The sequence below is a fragment of the Plecotus auritus genome (assembly GCF_963455305.1).
Source record: "Plecotus auritus genome assembly, chromosome: 6".
Taxonomy (NCBI): Eukaryota; Metazoa; Chordata; class Mammalia; order Chiroptera; family Vespertilionidae; genus Plecotus; species Plecotus auritus.
In genome coordinates this window covers 5963022-5982992 of record NC_137773.1, presented here as the reverse complement: position 1 = coordinate 5982992, position 19971 = coordinate 5963022, and the positions used below count along the sequence as shown (strand labels likewise).

Genomic DNA, 19971 nt, shown 5'->3' with positions numbered 1-19971 from the left:
AGGCTCATGGGTTCGACTCCTGGTCAAGGACACAGACCTGGGTTTACAGGTTCGATCCTTGGTCCCAGTCTGGGCGAGTGTAGCAGGCCAACCAATAAATGTGACTCTCTTACATCGATGTTTCTCTCTCTCTCCCCCCTCTTCCCCCTCTCCCTCCCTCCCTCCCTCCCTTCCATTCTCTCTAAAAATCAATGGAGCCCTAACCGGTGTGGCTCAGTGGATAGAGCATGGGCCTGAGGACTCAAGGGTCCCAGGTTCGATTCCGGTCAAGGGCATGTACCTTGGTTGTGGGCACATCCCTAGTGGGGAGTGTGCAGGAGGCAGCTGATCGATGTTTCTCTCTCATTGATGTTTCTAACTCTCTATCCCTCTCCCTTCCTCTCTGTAAAAAAATCAATAAAATATATTTTTAAAAAAATAAAAATAAAAATCAATGGAAAAATAGTCTCAAGTGCGGATTATAAAAAAGAGAGAGAGAGAGAGAGAGAGAGACCTGACAACAGCCCTGGCCGGTGTGGCTGGGTTGGAGCGTCATCCCGCTCACTGAAAGGTGGAGGGTTCGATGCCCAGTCGGGGCACATACATGCCTGGGTTGCAGGTTTGATCCCTGGTGGTTGGGGCAGCTATGGAGAGCATACGGAAGGCACCTAATCCATGTTTCTCTCACACATGGACGTTTCTCTCCCTCCCCCTCCCTCTCCCTCTTTCTCTCCCTCCATTCCTCTCTCTAAATCAATAAGAAGCATATCCTCATGTAAGAAAAGTTTTCTTAATTTAAGTTTTTAAAAAGAGACAACATCCCCATTCAGCTTTTACAAAATGGGTGAGGAGCCCCACTTCTCAAAGCACTTCCCTCAGGTGTCCCCTTGTCAACTCCTAAGAGTGCCATGGGGTTGGGCAAAGGAGTCGTCGCATCTGTCTTATGGCCGAGAAGGCTCAGGGGCCGAGTGAACAGAATGGCTTGGTCTTCCCACCAGTGTCCTGCTTCGCTCCATGAACCTAACCCCTGCCCCCGAAAGGGGACAGCGCGGGCGGTGCTCACAGGTCACGGGGGTGGGCGTGAAGGACGCCTGCTCTGGACAGAGCTGACCCCTACACACTGGACCCAGGAAGACTCACCCAGCATGATGGCATCCACAGCTCCCCCCGGACAGAACTCGATCATGATCTGCAGAGAACACAGCAAGGCAAGGGTGAACAGGGCGGGCCGGGCACACAGCTGACAAGATGGGGAGGTCCCAGCTCCCGCCTCTCCTCCTCCTGCCCAGGGGCTGCACCTGTACCACCACCTCCTCCACCCCAAACCCTCACAGGAGGCTCCAACACCCAGAGGAGCTGCGGGGCATGTCACTGATCAGAAAAAGGGAAGCCAGGCTGCCATGGGCACTCCAGGTCCAGCCAAGCCCACACCCTCCCTTCCCCCTCCAGTCTGTGGGGCTCGCTCTTCCCCGCCTCCCAGCTGCCCCACTTTCTGTGCATGACAGCAGGGTATCAGAGAACACCTTCAGCCCACATGCAAGCTGTCCACGTCCCCCTGGGACCCCAGCACCTGTCTCTCAGCTCTTCATCTCCCAGAGCAGGGGCCCCAGCTGCCTCGGGCCTTGAGGGGCAGCTCAGGGGAGAAACCGAGGCCCAGGAAGGGGATGTGATGACCAAGGACACAGATGGTGAGTGGCAGGTCCCCGAATGGAAAGCAGGTTTTCTAGCCCTCAGGTTCCTCAGGCAAGTGAAGGAATGAATGAGTGAGTGAGTGAATTAATCCATTCATTAACTCACTCATTCACTCATTCCCTCATTCATTCACTCATTCCTTCACTCATTCATTAATTCACTCACTCACTTATTCACTCACTCACTCAATCACTCACTCATTCACTCACTCATTCATTCACTCATTCACTCATTCATTAATTCACTCATTCCTTCACTCACTCATTCATTAATTCACTCACTCACTTATTCACTCACTCATTCATTCACTCACTCATTCATTCACTCATTCACTCACTCATTCATTCATTAATTCACTCATTCCTTCACTCACTCATTCACTTACTCATTCACTCACTCATTCATTCATTCACTCATTCATTCACTCACTCATTCCTTCACTCATTCACTCACTCTTTCATTCACTCACTCATTCACTCATTCCTTCACTCACTCACTCATTCACTCATTCATTCATTAATTCACTCATTCACTCACTCATTCATAATTCACTCACTTATTCACTCACTCATTCATTCACTCATTCACTCACTCATTTACTCACTCATTCATTCACTCACTTATTCCTTCACTCACTCATTCATTCATTCATTAATTCACTCATTCTTTCACTCACTCATTTACTCACTCATTCCTTTACTCACTCACTCACTCACTCTTTCATTCACTCACTCATTCACTCATTCATTCACTCACTCACTCATTCCTTCACTCACTCATTACTCACTCATTCACTCACTCATTCACTCACTCATTCATTAATTCACTCACTCACTCACTCATTCACTCATTAATTCACTCATTCATTCGCTCACTCACTCATTCCTTCATTCACTCACTCATTCACTCACTCACTCATTCCTTCATTCACTCACTCATTCATTCATTGACTGAATCACTCACACATTCATTCATTCATTCATTCATTCAACACACACCCCTGGGAGCAGGCGCTGGGAGAACCACGAGGCCCTAGCCCTCCAGGGGCTCCCAGCCCAGTGCAGGGGACGGAAAAGGGCAATTAGAGTAAAAGTGCCGAGAGCACCCACACAGGCTCCGCCTCTGGGTTCCTGCCATCTTCACTCTCACCCCCTCTGGGCTCCTATGTGCAAACACGCTTTCTCTTGTCGCTTCAAGTGCAGATTCAGGCGGGTGGGAAGGGTGGAAAGTGACCCAAACTTCAAGATGCTCCCCGCATCTCTCCCCTCCTGCGGCTCCTGGCCCCTGCTGGTTGGAAAGTCCCTCCACCCCAGAGGCAGGCACACGGCCCGAGGGGCGGTCAGAAGGGCCGACAGCTCCCGAGTCTAACAGGATGCAGTCGAAAAGGAAAAGGCGGTAGACGAGCCCCCGTCCTGGCAGTGCCACCTAACGGGCAATGTGCCCTGGGGTAAGCCACAGCATCTCCCCCAGCCTAACTTCCTCATCACCTCTACCTCCAACAGCCAAGACAGTTAAGTGAACAACACACCAGCCAACATGTGCTTGTTAAACCGCTAGCGAACGGAGTCACCAGAGAGCGCCTCACGTGTCACACTGGGACATGTTCCTTAGCTTCCAACAAAAACATGCTCTCCGAGAACGCGTTTATCCACACACCTAGTTATCACCGAGACTCGACACTCTGTGGGAGAAGCGGCAACCCCAGCGGTTCCGCCCGGTTCAGGGGAACCTCCCGCACACCACGCCCTCCCCGCAGCCCACGCCCGTCCTCCCGGGTGCCCTCCGGGTGGGGTGCCGCCAGGAAAGCCGAGCTCCCACCCGCCTGGTTCGCTTCCTCTTCTGCGCTCCGTGACCCCTGCTGCTTCCCTCTTCTTCTTTCACTTTTGCGCCTTGGCTGCTGGGACTCCGAGCTTAGCTTTGTTTTATTCCCATAAATAAAAGCACCAACTCCTGGCTGTGTGCCAGCACTGACCCCACGCTGTTTCTCAACTTGTGTATGGACCGCGACACAATGCTTTTGCGAAATCGCTGCCCTCTCACCCGCACGGATCAAGCTCGAAGCTTTCTGACACAGCAGTCCCCGCTCGGAACCAGGGCATGTGTCAGGGTCAAGTTCTGTCAACCTTTTCGTAAACATCGCCAGCAAAACGGGTCGCTTTTTCTTCCTTTTTTTTTTTAATAAGTTATACTTTCTTTTTTATTTTATTGATTTTTTACAGAGAGGAAGGGAGAAGGATAGAGAGTTAGAAACATCGATGGGAGAGAAACATCCATCAGCTGCCTCTTGCACACTCCCCACTGGGGATGTGCCCGCAACCAAGGTACATGCCCTTGACCGGAATCGAACCTGGGACCCTTGAGTCCGCAGGCCGACGCTCTATCCACTGAGCCAAACTGGTTAGGGCCCTCCTGTTAGTTTTAAATGTTTCAAGGCTTTGTGCCTTTTGTAGTGATGCAAAAAAAAACACACAAAAAGAAACTATTTCATGACATTGTTCTCACTGAGTCCCATTACATGAGTCTTCAAAAAAAAAATTTTTTTTTTTTTTTTTTTTTTAGAGAGAGTGGAAGGGAAAGGGAGAGAAACATCGAAGCGAGAGTGAAGCATTGATAGGTTGCCGCCCCCCGCACCCTGACACACCCCACTGGGGATCTAGCCCCCAACCCAGGCATGTGCCCTGACCAGGAACCACGCCAGCAACCCCTTCAGCGCACAGGACGATTCTCAACAACTGAGCCACTGGCCAGGGCCCACTCCATGGGTCTTAACACCTGCCTCTCAGCTCCTCGGGGTCAGGGCTGCAGGGGACTCTCTGAACTGCAGGGGGTTTGATTAGCAAAATAATAACGGCCATATGTAATAATAAATACAATAGTCATCTCAATGCCTCAGGAAGTGACTCAATACGCATGCTTAGAAAAGAGAGAAAGCACACACATCACTACCCAGGGAAGGATTACAGGGGTCCGTACTTGTATTCTCCACATTTTAGTCAATGAACATGTTTTAAATTTTTATATTAGAGCCCTGGCCAGTTTGGCTCAGTGCATGGAGTGTTGGCCTGTGGACTGAAGGGTCCTGGGTTCGATTCCGATCAAGGGCACATGCCCGGGGTTGTGGGCTCCATCCCCACTAGGGGACGTGCAGAACGCAGCCGATCAATATTCTCTCTCCCTCTCCCTTCCTCTCTGAAATCAACGAAAAATATATTTTTAAAAAAATACATAAAATTTGATATTAGAAGTGCACTTTTTTTTTTTTTACTGGAAAGAACAGGCCTAACATAACCCCAGGTTGCCGAAGCATGTATTCATCTGAGGGGCGGGGCGCCTGTTCTGTCTGTAATGAAAGCCCAGCCGCTGTGCCCACCGACACGGCGTCCTGGGATGAAAGGAGGCTCCGGAGGATCGAGGGTGCCTGGGTGCAAAGCTCAGGCCTCCGAGCCCTCCGCAAGCCCCAACTCCAACGGCTCCCGGTACCAAGGCCCGACTCCTCGACCCCACGGAGGCTGGTCCTTCCTGCTCCCTCAAGAGGGCGGCCAGCAGCTTGTGGCTCGGGGTTTTCTCAGGACCTGGACAAGGGAGGCTTGTGATCAGTTCAAGCCATGGACAATTATCACTCAGGGCCTACCAGGGCTTTGCATTGCTAGGCTCAGCGGGGCCATAAACGTAGTATTCAGTCAACAAACACTATCCGAGCTGCGAGTCTGTGACAAACCTGGGGACTGGTGACCTAGGACAAATCAGACAGGTCCCTGCCCCAAGGCCACAGGCAGAGGCAGACACAGAGGGGAGCAGTACAGGCACGGGTGATGCATTTCACAGAAGCTTATGGTTGAAGAGGTAACCAGGCCTGGAGCTACCCTGGAGGGCTTCCCAGAGGAGGAGACATCCGGTCTGGTTTCTGAAGGGCAAATTGACGAGGTGAAGAAAGACAACAACATTCCAGGCAGAACACAACAAGTGCAGAGGCCGGGCCGCCTGGAAGCGTGTAGAAGGGGAAAGGGAGGGGGGAAGGATGGGAAGAGAGCAGGCTGCAAAAGTGAACTGGAACTGGAACTGGAACGTCCCAAGGCGCGAACTGTGCCCGGAGCGCCCTGTGTGTGTGGCTGGGGAGAGGCACCGAAGGGTTTTAACAAGGGGTGCTGCGGACAGGCTTCTGCTTCAGGGAGACCCCGGATGTGTTAACTAGAAGCTGGTAAAGCAGGGGGACAGTGGGTTTGGGGCAAACAGCAACGCTTTTCCTTCCTGAAACAGCCACGAGAGCGGGATGGGACGCACCTAACCCCCATCAGGGGGATCCTCAGCCTTTGCCCTGATGGCTGGTTCCGGCTGGTCTGATCACAGCAAAGCTGGTGAGGTTTTGGTTTGTTTGTGTTTGTTTGTTTGTTTGTTTGTTTTGTTTTGTTACATATATTTTTATTGATTTCGGAGAGGAAGGGAGAGGGAGAGAGATAGAAACATCAATGATGAGAGAGAATCATTGATCGGCTGCTCCTGCATGCCCACCCCCCGCCCCCTGCACTGGGGATCAAGCCCACAACCCAGGCACGTGCCCTTGACCAGAATTGAACCCGGGACCCCTCGGTCCCAGGCGGATGCTCTATCCACTGAGACACACCAGCCCGGGCAGAGCTGGCGAGTTCTGCGTGATGCTGTGGGATGCTGTGATGTCTCCCTCTGGAGGAGATTAGGAAGAACATGGCCCTGGTGGGTGCAGCAGCCACCTTGCAACCAGAGGGAAGCCAGTGTGAAGACACAGCTGATACAAAGAGGCGGGCAGAGAGAATCACGGGGTGACAGCCCTGCTCCAGCTCCCCTCAAACCTGACCTCCCTCCGGACTTTTCAAAGAGGACAGCAAGCCCGTGAATGTCTCCTGTTGTTCAAGTTAGTCTGAGTTGACACTTTCCCGGTACCTGTTACAGAAAGTATCCAATCGCGCACGTTTGGCAAGAGATGCTGAGGCTGAATTAGGGCACTGAGCGGAGGACAAGGACGCCACCCCGTGGGACCAGTGGGACTTTCCCAGGAATCTCTACGTGGGACCCGCTGAGGACACTGCACCAGGGGCTCTGAAACCTGGGCAGGCATCAGGACCACCCGGGGGGCTTGGTACACCACCGACGGGCCGGCCCGCGTGGCTCAGTGGTCAAGCATCGACCTATGAACCAGGAGGTCACGATTCGATTCCCAGTCAGGGCACCTGCCCTGGTTGCAGGCTTGATCCCCAATGTGGGGCGTGCAGGAGGCAGCTGATCAATGATTCTCTCTCATCATTGATGTTTCTCTCTCTCTCTCCCTCTCCCTCTCCCTCTCCCTATCCTACTCCCTCTCCCTCTCCTTTCTTCTCTGAAATCAATACAATTAAATAAATTTTAAAACACACACACACACACAGACAGGTCCCACCCCAGAGTTTCTGCTATGGTGGGTCTGGGGTGGAGCCCAGGAATCCGTGTTTCTAACAATGACTCGTGTTTCTGCTGGTCCCGGACCACACTCTAAGAACGACCGCTCACAGGAATTCACAAAGGAGCAGAGGCCTGGCCCGGCACATCCCTCCTCCCACTAACACAACGCAAGGCATCGGGCAGGAGCAGACTCCGGGAGACACCCTGGCCGATTACCGTCTCCCGTGCTCCTTATTGAATAGCTCCACTGCCTCATCGCTGCTCCTCTCACTTCTCGCCGCTGACCCAAGAGCGAGGGGCCGGGGCAGGAGCCGCGATCACCCCGCCGAGCCTTCCCCAGCGGTGGTTCGAGAAGCCCTGGGCAGCGGCCAAGAGGCTTTAGGGGTTTGCATGAGGAAACACGGTGGATTGAAACAGATGGAGCTTTTCAATGAGCATCTTGGAAAAAACAACGAGGCGGGTCGGCCTGAGCTTGGATTCAGGAAGCGCGTTTCAGTAAGGGAGGCACTGGCTTCTCCCCGGCCCCCTTGTCAGACCACGGCCCTCGGAGCTCTGTGTCCCTGGAGTCCTCGGCCCACAGACACGCTCCTACGTGCCGGACGGGGGATGGATGGGGGACAGACGGGGGACAGACAGGGGACGGACAGGGGACGGACGGGGGACGGACGGGGGACGGACGGGGGACGGACGGGGGACGGACGGGGGACGGATGGGGGACAGACGGGGGACAGACGGCAGCCTGCACTCGCTGGCTTTCCTCTCGGCTGAAGGCCAAAGGAAACTGGAAACCTGTGTTTGCCTCCAGCCCCGTCCGTTTAGACCAGTGGTCGGCAAACTCATTAGTCAACAGAGCCAAATGTCAACAGGACAGCGACTGAAATTTCTTTTAAGAGCCAAATTTTTTAAACTTAAACTTCTTCTAACGCCACTTCTTCAAAATAGACTCGCCCAGGCCGTGGTATTTTGTGGAAGAGCCACACTCAAGGGGCCCAAGAGCCGCATGTGGCTCGCGAGCCACAGTTTGCCGACCACTGGTTTAGACTAAGCAGCTGTCAGTGCAGCCTGAGGGACAGGGCCTGGCCACGTGATCCTGGCGGCCACATTACCACTCCAATCATTCATTCATTCATTCATTCATTCATCCGTTTGTGGGTTCCCCTCGCACCTGCCTGGACCTGCACTGCGGTAGCCATGGGGACTGAGCACTGTGCACACAGCTCCGTTCAGGAAGCACGCTCTCCGCCCCGGGCCCTGGGCCAGGTCCCTCTAACCCTCCTTTGGAGCTGTGCAAAGGAGGACCCAGCTCAACACCCCTCCGGACGGGGCGCCCCAGAACGCCACGTCTCTCCTCTCTACCAGACGGACCCTGCGGGACTGAACGCTGACTCCCAGGTGCTGTGCCCAGCCGGCGTCCACCTGCTCAGTCACACACAGAGCCCCACGCGGCAGCTGTCCGCCTCCTCACACGGTGAGCAGTGGCCAGGTGGCTTCCCCAGGGTCAGCCTCCGTTTCCCCACCCGTGACATTTAACGGGATGCAAAGTTCACCCGGGGCCAGGCCCCATGCCAAGTGCTTTGCATGGATTATCTCACACTCACCATGTGTGTGAGGTGGGTATCCTAAAAACATGCCTGTACCCCGTGGGGTTTGTTGTGAGGATTAGACAGGATAATGGGTTCCGGGCTCGAGGACAGCACCCAGCACACAGGAAGTCACTGCTTGAGAAACGTCACAAATTACTGTCAGCTTCTGGCGACGCCTTATTCCTATTTTACAGACGGTGAAACTGAGGCTCAAAAGGTTACACAAATGCTACGTGGCAGAGCCGGGATCTGACCTGGGCCTATATGGGTGCCCAGGCTCCGGCCTCTGCCTGATGAGAGACCTAGTGACCCCACTGTGCCTTCCTTGTGGCTCAAGGAGGAAGCAGAGTGCTGGAGTCGCACACAGCCCCTGGGTGGTGAGGGCTAGGCCCTCCGCCTCCTTCCTGCAACCCCGCCGGGCCCCTGATCAGCTCACACACACCAAGGGAGCTTGCTCGCCCGGAGATAAGGGAGCCGGGGTGTCCCAGCCCGGATAACAGCGCCCTGCGGCCGCCCACAGGGTCCAGACATGAAGCTTTACAGGCCACAGGCCACAGGGCCAAGCGGCCGAACGGGGTCAGCCAATGCCACAGCCACGGTCCCCGAGAGGCAACTGAGGCACGGCCAAGCTGGCGGGTGGGGCGTCAACATCCTGGCGACCTGCATGTGCTCCGGGGGCGGGTCCCTCCCTCCCAGCCTTTCCTGAAGCCGCAGGGGCACTGAGGACAGCAAGGTGCTCAGTAAGGCAACGTGGGCAGCGCTCCTGGACCTGAATCAAGTAAGCGCAGCCGCGGGGGGGGGGGAGGGTCTGGACATGGTCCCGGATCTGCCACCATCCTGCTGCGGGCCGGTCACAGCCCCAGCCCCTTTCCTGCTGGAGCCCGTTTCCCCACCCGGACCAGGAAGCTTCCCAAGGCTGCGGAGTCATTTGCAACGACGACACTGTAGGGTTCCAGGTGACTGAAGTCACTCTGTCATTGACCGGGCAGTTTATATGTAGAAAAGTCCGTTCACACCCACTCTCAGAGCCTGGGACCCAGGACAGGACCAATGAGTGTGCGATGGATGGGTGGATGAATGAATATGAATGCAACGTTTCAGTGACCTCAAGATGCTCAGAAATCAGGGCAGAACAGCCAGGCGCTGACTAACAGCGCTGACGGTCAGATTCTGCAGACACCCAAACACGGCAAGCCTGCCCACCTCCTCCGCCCACACCGGACAGCCGGTGGCTGCACCTCCTCCGCCCCCACCAGACAGCCGGTGGCTGCCACCGCTGGGCACTGAGGCAGGCCTGGCCCCGTGCTCACATTCTCCAAGCGCTTCCGTATGCACCCCTGTGAGCCGCTGTGGGGCTAACTCAGGTTTGGTGGGGAAAGGGCTCCCCCAAAGCCGCTCAGCTTCTAAGTGACAAACCCAGGTCACCCAGGTCAGCCTGACTCCAAGGCAGGAGGACCCAGGCGTGCAGCCTGGAGCAGAGCCCTTCCCGCTGGGCCTGTTTCTTCCTGGGGAAGCCGCCCCCCCCCCCCCCCGCCTGCCTCCCAGAGAGCACTGTCCCCCACCCAGGCCTGCCTCCCAGAGCACTGTGCCCCGCCCCAGGCCTGCCTCCCAGAGAGCACTGTCCCCCACCCAGGCCTGCCTCCCAGAGCACTGTGCCCCGCCCCAGGCCTGCCTCCCAGAGAGCACTGTGCCCCCCCACCCAGGCCTGCCTCCCAGAGAGCACTGTCCCCCCCCCACCCAGGCCTGCCTCCCAGAGAGCACTGCCCCCCCCCCCCACCCAGGCCTGCCTCCCAGAGAGCACTGTCCCCCACCCCAGGCCTGCCTCCCAGAGAGCACTGTGCCCCCCCCCAGGCCTGCCTCCCAGAGAGCACTGCCCCCCCCCCCAGGCCTGCCTCCCAGAGAGCACTGTCCCCCCCCCAACCCAGGCCTGCCTCCCAGAGAGCACTGTGCCCGCCCCATCAGCATAGGAGACAGGCTCCTGGCTACACAACAGAGGCCTGCAGAACGGAGTCCAGAGTCAGCCACCAAAACACACAGCGGTCAGCACAGAAATGCCTCCGCCTCTGAGCAGCCTTCCCTGGAGGAGGAGTCCTGGACCTCCGCCTCCGAGCCCCAGTCCCAACAATGTGGCCATTGAGCGTGGCCCGCACCCACACGCTGCCCAGGAACGCTGGCCTGGTTCCGCACCCCCCCACCCCGCCCACATGGGCACAGAAAGCCCGGGGAAGGCACTGGGGCTCCCCTGGGCCTATGTGAGCTGAGCACCCGCCACAGGAAAGGCGGGGCCCAAGTCCCAGGCCGTCCCTGAGGCGATTCAAACTCCGCGGCCTACCTCCTCTGACACTGTCTAGCCCAGAGGCCAGGGGCACTGGCTGGGTCAGCATACCCCGCCTATGTCCAAAGGCTGCCCCGGTGACTGTGGGCACGTGCTTACCCTCTCTGAGCCTCCATGTCCTCAGCTGTGACCTGGAACTGCACATTCCTATCCTGAGGGTCTCGGGGGACAGCATGTGTAAACACAACAGACACTCCAGCAGAGGGGACACTGAGCCCGAGTGGAACCTCTAGCCAGAGGGGACACCAAGCCCGAGCAGGACACCGAGCCCGAGCCGGACAGGCAGAGTCGCTGCCATCATCCTGGCAATCGCCACCACCCCCGTGTCCTCGCCGCCACCCCCGTGTCTTCGCCGCCATCCCCATGTCCTCACCGCCATCCCCCGTGTCCTCACCGCCATCCCCGTGTCCTCACCGCCATCCCCCGTGTCCTCGCCGCCATCCCCGTGTCCTCACCGCCATCCCCCGTGTCCTCACCGCCATCCCCGTGTCCTCACCGCCATCCCCGTGTCCTCACCGCCATCCCCCGTGTCCTCGCCGCCATCCCCGTGTCCTCGCCGCCATCCCCCGTGTCCTCGCCGCCATCCCCCGTGTCCTCGCCGCCATCCCCCGTGTCCTCGCCGCCATCCCCCGTGTCCTCGCCGCCATCCCCCGTGTCCTCGCCGCCATCCCCGTGTCCTCACCGCCATCCCCCGTGTCCTCACCGCCATCCCCGTGTCCTCACTGCACCAGCTTCCAGCAAACACCCGGTCAGGGTTGAGACCAGATCCCAGGGAGACGCAGACTGAACTGTGGGCCCGGGCAGCTCTGTGGCCGCACCTTTTTGATCGGTTTGAGCGTGTCTGTCCAGCCACCACTCCCCACAGCCAGCTGTGCCGAGGCTCGAGCCGGCCCCTCTGCTGCCCTGAGCGACAGGACCCCGGGGAGGGGTCAGGAGATGGACTCAGATCCACAAGGATGAGCAGGGTCACGGGAAGTGCAGACACGCTGCAAGGAGACGGCGTTTTCAACTTCAGCTGTTCGAGGTCTGTGGCATCTGACAGGGTCCCTGAGGGATGAGTGGGGTTTGATGGGGAAGAGACGGAGGGGGTGACGATGGGGAGACGGCATGGCAGCGGGGCCAGGAAGGGGCTCAGGGTGGGTGTTCGTGCCTTTTGCACCTGTAGGGCAGCCCCCAGCACTGCTCCACTCGTTACCTGAGGGCACAGGCCTCCAAGGAACCAATATATCTGAGTAAATAAGGTGAACACTGGCTCAGACAGCCTGGCTCCCATCTCCTGACACTAACGGAACAACTCTGAGACAGGTTCAGAGATCCGAGCCTCAGTCTACCCACCTGTCGAGTGGGTGTACCTGTAGGGCCTGCCTCCTAGGTGGTGAGCAAAGGGGATGTGAGTGACAGCAGGAGGAATGTGCCAGGTGACATTGGGGACGGGGTCAGGCGGCTCACTAAACCCACGTGGAGATGCTTGGGAATGTGGCCGGACCACAGAGTCACCCTGCTCCTGTGAACGTGACACAGAGACCCCAGTGCGGCCACTCCAACGGCAGGGTCCCGGGCAAACCCCAGGTCACCCAGCCTGCCTGTCACATCTATGGGTCTCTACCTGCTCCCAGCGGGGGCCACCGTCTGCACCGGGCGGGGTCACTGTGCCCGAGGTCACCCAGCCAGTGAGCCCCAGATCCAGGGAGAGCTCGGGTCTCCTGGCTCCCGCCCAGCGCCCCATCTGCACACGGTGGCTTTCACAATGCACACAGTGTGGCCGGCTACTTTTTTTTTTTTAATTTATTTTAAATATGTTTTTAATTGATTTCAAAGAGAAGAAGGGAAAGAGAGAGAGAATCATTGATGGACTGCCTCCTACACAGCCCCGACCAGGGATCAAGCCCACAACCCGAGCATGTGCCCTGACCGGGAATCAAACCGGGACCTCCTGGTTCATAGGTTGACGCTCAACCACTGAGCCACACCGGACAGGCTTGCCGGCTGCTTTCCACTGCCAGTCTCTTCACAGTTCCGTCTTCTTCAGGCAGAGATGCAATCTCTGTCAGTGGCCAAGAGCTGGCTTCTGAGCCCCAGGGGACAAGCCACAGAAACGCTGGTGGGTGACATGTGGTCACATGGACATGTGTGGCCAGCGGGCCCGCCTGCCCACAGCCTGCTGTGCCCCCGGGACCTGCTCTTCCTCTTTCCTAAATGTTCACTTTCAGATAAGAAGCCACACCCCGAAAGGCCCACGGTCACTCCGTCGGGGTCACACACGCGCGCGCACACACGCACACACATGCGGCTCGGTACACGTGTCCAGGAAGCTCACAGACCCCTCACAAGCCTATTTTACGACTCCCTGGGCCAGGTGGCCTGGCGTCACAGGCCCACAGCGTCTGGGCAGCTAAGCGGGCTGAACTGATGAAACCAGTGTCCCCTCAGACACTTCTGGGAACTGTCCCCTTGGTTATCTCTACTTTCTTCAGTTCTGATAGAGGCCTGGGGTGGAAGACACTTCCTCGCAATTCTCCTTTAAGAAAAGCAGTGCCGCCCTAACCGGTTTGGCTCAGTGGATAGAGCGTCAGCCTGCGGACTGAAAGGTCCCAGGTTCGATTCCGGTCAAGGGCATGTACCTTGGTTGCGGGCACATCCCCAGTGGGAGGTGTGCAGGAGGCAGCTGATGGATGTTTCTAACTCTCTGTCCCTCTCCCTTCCTCTCTGTAAAAAATCAATAAAATATATATTTTTTAAAAAATCAATAAAATATATTTTTTTAAAAAAAGAAAAGCAGTGCCACCCGCCAATGGCCAACAGCCCTCCGTCTCAGGGTGCCTTAGGGAGTGGTGCGGTCTGAGGCTAACTGGGGGGCACATGTCGAGGGGCGGCTGCAGCTCAGGCCAGGAAACTGTGGCCACGCAGAAAGGTTGCCTGGTTGTTCAAGAAGAGGCCGAGGCCAGAACTCTGTGTGGCATCTCCTGGCAAACGCTAGCAACAAATTTATAAAAGCATCACACCCAACAAAACGCGTCCGTGGGCCCAGCCTGGCCCGAGATCACCATTCTGCACCCTGCTCTCAGGTTCACTGCCCCGGGGAGGGGGGGGGGCGCGCCTGGCCTGACACCCTCCCACCCCCAACAGCAACGGCTGAGTGGCAGAGACCTGCGGTTCTCACCCAGGGGCAATTCCGCCCCCCGGGGGACACCTGGCAACACCTGGAGACTGCCCTGGCTGTCACAACCCAGCGGGGAGGTGGCATCTGGTGGCACCTGGTGGGCGGAGCGAGCGGTGCTCAGGGGAAAGGCAAAGGGGCCGGGCTAGAACTAACCGGCTGGTGTCTTCTCTTCATTTCTTTGTAGGGCAAGCGGGTCCTAGTTTTCCATTTAGGGTTGTCAGACTAACGTTTTCTTTTAATCAAAAATCGTTTTCTCTTAAATAAAACATTTCTTGCCCTAGCCAGGTTGGCTCAGTAGATAGAGCATCAATCAGCCTGCAGACCAAAGGGTCCCGGGTTCGATTCCGATCAAGGGCACATGCCTGCGATGCGTGCTTGATCCCCAGTAGGGGGCATGCGGAAGGCAGCCAATCAATGATTCTCTTTCATCATTGATGTTTCTATCTCTCTCTCTCCCTCTCCCTTCCTCTCTGAAATCAATAAAAATATTAAAAATAAATAAACAAATAAATAAACAAAACATTTCTTGCCCTAGCCAGTTTGGCTCAGTGGATAGAGCATCAGCCTGCGGACCGAAGGGTCCCGGGTTCGATTCTGGTCAAGGGCACATACTTTGGTTGCAGGCTCCTCCCCAGCCCAGGCCCTGGTCCAGGCAACCAATTGATGTGTTTCTCTCACATCGATATTTCTCTCTGTCTTTCCCTCTCTCTTCCACTCTCTCTAAAAATTAATGGGAAAATATCGTCAGGTGAGGATTAAAGTTAAATAAATACATAATCTCTTTATTTAAAAGAAATTATATTAACTATTAGAGAGATAGCAGAACGAATGAGGTTTGGGAGAGGCAGCCCTACCGAGTCTTTATATTCGTAAAGACGGTGGCTATATAGCACCAAAACCAGTACATTGGGGGGGGGGTGGCGGGGATGGCGGGAGGGCACTCCACGGAGCCCCTGCTTTGCTGTTTGGTAGCCAACAAGGAGATTCCTGGGCAGAGAAACCTCCTGTGCACATCCCCAGGGCAGGCCTTCCCTCACTCGCCCCCCTGCTGTCCTGCCTTCCTGTGGAGGTGACATGACCACAGCCTGGGGCAAGGCGGAGACGCCAGCAGGGAGCCCAAAGCCCTGGGGGTGTCGCCGCACGTGGCCCAGAAGAGCTGGGAAGAGGCCGGAGGTGAGGACAGCAGGCTGTGGCCAGCCTGGGAGCCAGGGAACGGGTCTAGAACACGGGAGCAAAAGGGACGACAGAGCAGGCCCCACAAGCTCAGCAGGCCAGGCGGCAGGCTCACACGCTCAGGCCACAAGGAGGGCCTGGCCACAAATTCCTCGCAGGGCAGGTCACGGCTGCAGTCACGTCCCAGGCTTAGTCACGTCCCTGAGCAAAGGTCAGCCCTCACCTTCGGTGAGCTCTGTCCGTTGTTCTTAGGCATCTAGGATGACAACCGGGGAAATGTCAGAGCAACTTTCTTTCCTAGGCCCCTCGAAGGCACGGGGCCTGAGACCACAGAACCCTGCACACCGTCGCTAGGCGTGGTGACCGTTCATTACGAACCATCCTGCACCCACCAATGCACAGGAAGCACGTTCCTCCAATTCTGTCCAGTCCCAGAGGTTCCCCCGCTGGGCTTTCTCCTGCCTCCTTAATCTGCGACCCGTGGATTTCAGGCACCTTCCCGATGTTTTCTCCTTTGATTCTAACCGATAAAATAAGCTGTAAAACTGCCATTCTCGCCAGCATTTTTCTCAATCCCTTGATCTCTTGCTTTGGGGCATGTCCTCAAAATTTTGGCTCAGATAAATTCCTTTTTTGTTTGTGGATTTTTTGTTTTGGTTAATCCTCACCTGAGGGTATTTTTTCTATTGATTTTTTTTTTTTTAAGAGAAAGTGGGAGGGAAGGAGAGATGGGAGAGAGAAAACATCCACGTGAGAGAGACACATCAATTGGTTGCCTCCCAACCAGAGCCAGGAACTGGGCCTGCAACCCAGGTACATGCCCTTGACCAGGAATTGAACCCATGACCCTTTTGTGTGTGGGGCCAACACTCTAACCACTAAGCAACCCTGGCCAGGGCAAATCTTTTTTTTTTTTTTTTATGGTAATGCAGTGTTTTATTTATTCTGTCCATTAAGGACCAATATTTGAGGACATTTACAATATTAATAGAACTTAATCTAAGAGATGTTCAACTTACATTTTTCAAAATAGTTCAACACTGGGTATTAACAAGAGAGATAATTATGGCCAACCTTATTATGTCAAGACACATATTGAATGTTTGGTGGCGGTCTACAGACAGTTCCGTTCTTGGAGCAGAGGCCCTGGTGGTAAGGAGGAACATTTGGTTACCTGCACTATAGGGCCACCGGCTAATGCTGGCATGGCCACGTGGTATCTCTGCTGCTGCTGATGCTTAGCACGGTCCCTGTGATTGTCTGAATGGAGCTGGGTGGTGAGGTCCTTACTCTTCATGTTCACTCCACATAAGAGGACACACCCGATGACTATCCTAGTGGGGGCGGACGGGCGATGCAGCTGCCCCATGCTTGTGAGGCCAATAGGTTAAGCCTAAGGAGTTTAGCCAAGATTCAGGGATAAACTGCCCACATGAGATACGGTATGAAGCCAACTTGGGACCTTCAGAAATGAACAAAGCCATAAATTGCTCTTTCTGGCAACAGACTCGGTGAATTTTCCACCATTTTCCCTGTGGCTTTCAGGGGTGGGGAACGTCCGGCCCCCGGGCCATATAGGGCCCAGGAAATCATTTGGTCTGGCCCTGCCAAGGCTTAAGGCATGAGTTAATGAAATGTTTGACCAACTATAGCCTGCTAATTTTTAAGCTGGTAATTTTGTGTGGCCCTCGAATGATGTCATAAATATCCAAATGGCCCTTGGCAGAAAAAAAGTCCCCGCCCCTGCTTTAGGTAATCTCAGTGTGGAGTCCCCAACCTCAGTGTGGAGCCCCTAACCTCAGCATGGAGTCCCCTGGCCAGACTTTCCCAGAGACCAGAGTCGGGCTGGGGGCTGGGGGCTGGGGGCTGGGGATGCTGGGGGCAGATTTGCGAGGTCAGCCCCGGGTTTCAGCACTCGCTCCCCCTCGGGGCTGAGGGCTGGGGATGCTGGGGGCAGATTTGCGAGGTCAGCCCCGGGTGTCAGCACTCGCTCCCCCTCGGGGCTGAGGGCTGGGGATGCTGGGGGCAGATTTGCGAGGTCAGCCCCGGGTTTCAGCACTCGCTCCCCCTCGGGGCTGAGGGCTGGGGATGCTGGGGGCAGATTTGCGAGGTCAGCCCCGGGTGTCAGCACTCGCTCCCTTTCCGGGCCTGGTGCACACCCCAAGCTGCACTGCCTGCACTGCCCCTACCGCAGCCACGAACCACCTGTGGCTCCTGAGCCTTGAAATGGGCCAGCGTCGAAAATTGATCAGTTTATTCACTTTTAATTAACTTATTTGAAACCTGACACGAGCGTCTGTTACCGGGAACATTTAAGAATGCTGGAACCACCGGGGATAGGAATCACTTTGGCCAACTATAAATTTTATGACATCTAATTATAGATCAATCTTATGACCACTGTAAATTTCATGGCAACTAAATATAGATTTCTGCCCGGCCAGGGTGGCTCAGTTGGTTGAACGTCATCGTGTGCACCAAAAGGTTGCCGGTTAGATTCCTGGGCAGGGCACGTGTGGGAGGCAACCGATCGATGTTTCTCTCTCACTCGATGTTTCTCTCTCTCCCCTCCCCCTTTCTCTCTCTAAGCATGTCCATGGGTGAGGAACGAATGAATGAATAAACAAAGATTTCTGATGAAAATTTAGCTCCTGCACTGAGATGTGCTGTTAGTGTAAAACACACACTGGATGTGAAGGCTTAGAATGAAAAAAAAAAAAAAAAAAAAAAGTAAATTATATCATTAATAATTTTTACATGCCAATGACATCTTTGTATACTGGGCTAAGTAAATTATATTATTTAAATTAATTTCATCTGTTTACTTTTGCTCTTTTTAATGTGGCCATTAGAACATTTATAATTACATATGTGGCTCACATTTATCTTTCTATGGGGTGACACTGGTCTAGAATAATTTGGGGGTCCCCCCGCCTTTGTACCATTTGATATTCCAAAGCAGAAGTGGTCCCAAGAAACCACTGGAAGGATTGTGCTAAGATTACAAATGCTGGAAGAAAATGAGTTAATCCTTGGGGTGGTGAGTGCCCTCCGCCCATCCAGGGGGAACGTCTGTCCTGGATGCCATGGCTGGGGAGGGGCCCAGGACGCCTGGGCAACCGTCTGTCCCTCTCCTTAGCCCTCTCTTCCTTCGCTTTCCCCTCAGGAGAACTCCTATGCATCCTTCAAGATCCAGTTCCAATGACCCTTCCTCTGGAGCCTCTCCTGACCCACGGACGTTCCCACATCCCTGGGCTCCTGGCCGCGTCCACTCTTACCACGTCCTTGTCAGCTCAATGCTTTTGCTCTTGCTCCCGCCAGCGTGATTTCTTTCTACAACACTCAATGCGTGTCTCTCCCCTGGGAAGAGCGCCACTGGGTCCCCACCCCTGAAACAGTGGCTCTCAAACCTAAGCAAGCATCAGAGTCACTCAGAAGGCGCCTTGGACCGCAGAGGGCTGGGCCCCACCCAGAGGCCCTGACTCAGCAGGTCTGGGCTGGGGCCTGACACTCTGTATGTCTACCAAGGCCCCAGGTGCTGCTGCTGTCCCGGCTGCACTTTGAGCACAGATAGGAGGCCCTGCACAGCACAGCCTCCCATTACTTCACGGCCCTCACCTTCCACCGCGTGCGGCCCGAACCCTACCCCACCCATCATCCAAACGCCTCATCGTCCCCGCCTCCACACCACCGCCCCTGCTGTCCTTTCTGCCTGAAACCCCGTCCCTGTCCATCCACCCAGTTCTAGGGCCACCTCCTGGGTTTCATGTCTAAAACCCAAGTCCCCAAAATGAGGAGATGCACCTTTCAAGGTTTACAAAGTAGCAGAATGGAGGCTGTGGGGCGGCTCCCAAGCAGGAGGGGAGGAAACGTGGGCGGCGATGGCAGCAGCGGGGAGGAGAAACACCCGTCTGACGTGACAGCCTGGGGACAGAAAGTTCTGCTGTATCTACTCCGACAGCCTCCGCCAGTCACGGCCCAGTCACGAAACGTGCTTTCTCTCCATCTGGGTTTCCGGCTCTGCCCCTTCCCAGCAGCGTGGCCTTGGGGGCCGGAGGCCCCGAGCCTCTCTGTGTCTCATTTCCATCCGTGAGATGCGGAGGACAACCCCACAGCACGAACAAGAAAGGACACAATGCAAGTACAACTCACCAAGGCGCCCTCCATAAATGCTGGCTGTTCTTGTATTATCTTTGGCCCCGAGAAAGGAGTGAACTTGGTACCCAGCCACAATCAGCACAGACACATGGAAGATGTTTTCCCTAATGGGTACATGATCCGCAGTCCCGTCCAGACTGTGTGGATGGACAGCGGGACGGATGGACAGATCAATGCATGGGAAAACACCTCTGTATATGATCAAACGTGGTTCTGGGGGGCCGGATTGGCAATAGATACTTAAAAATCTTTAAAAGCCTTCTAAAGAGGTTCTCAGGCAATAACACAAAAATCCAGAGATGTCCATCAGAGCTGTTTATAACCAAAACAGTAACAAGGAATGCCTACATACTCATCAGCAGAGAACAGCAGTCAGAAGATGGGCTCTAAAGAATAGAACACCAATGCCGAAACCAGTTTGGCTCAGTGGATAGAGCGTCGGCCTGCGGACTGAAGGGTCCCGGGTTCGATTCCGGTCA

At 55.4% G+C, this 19971-nt stretch overlaps 1 protein-coding gene across 2 annotated transcripts in view; it reads right to left on the bottom strand.

The window, feature by feature from the left end:
- STK10 (serine/threonine kinase 10) overlaps positions 1–19971 on the bottom strand; it is an 87811-nt gene that overhangs the window by 42732 nt on the left and 25108 nt on the right. For both annotated transcript variants that reach the window (XM_080675043.1, XM_080675044.1), the window contains exon 3: positions 1120–1168. In XM_080675043.1, coding sequence (XP_080531169.1) covers positions 1120–1168 — 49 coding nt within the window. The remainder of the gene's footprint in view (positions 1–1119; positions 1169–19971) is intronic.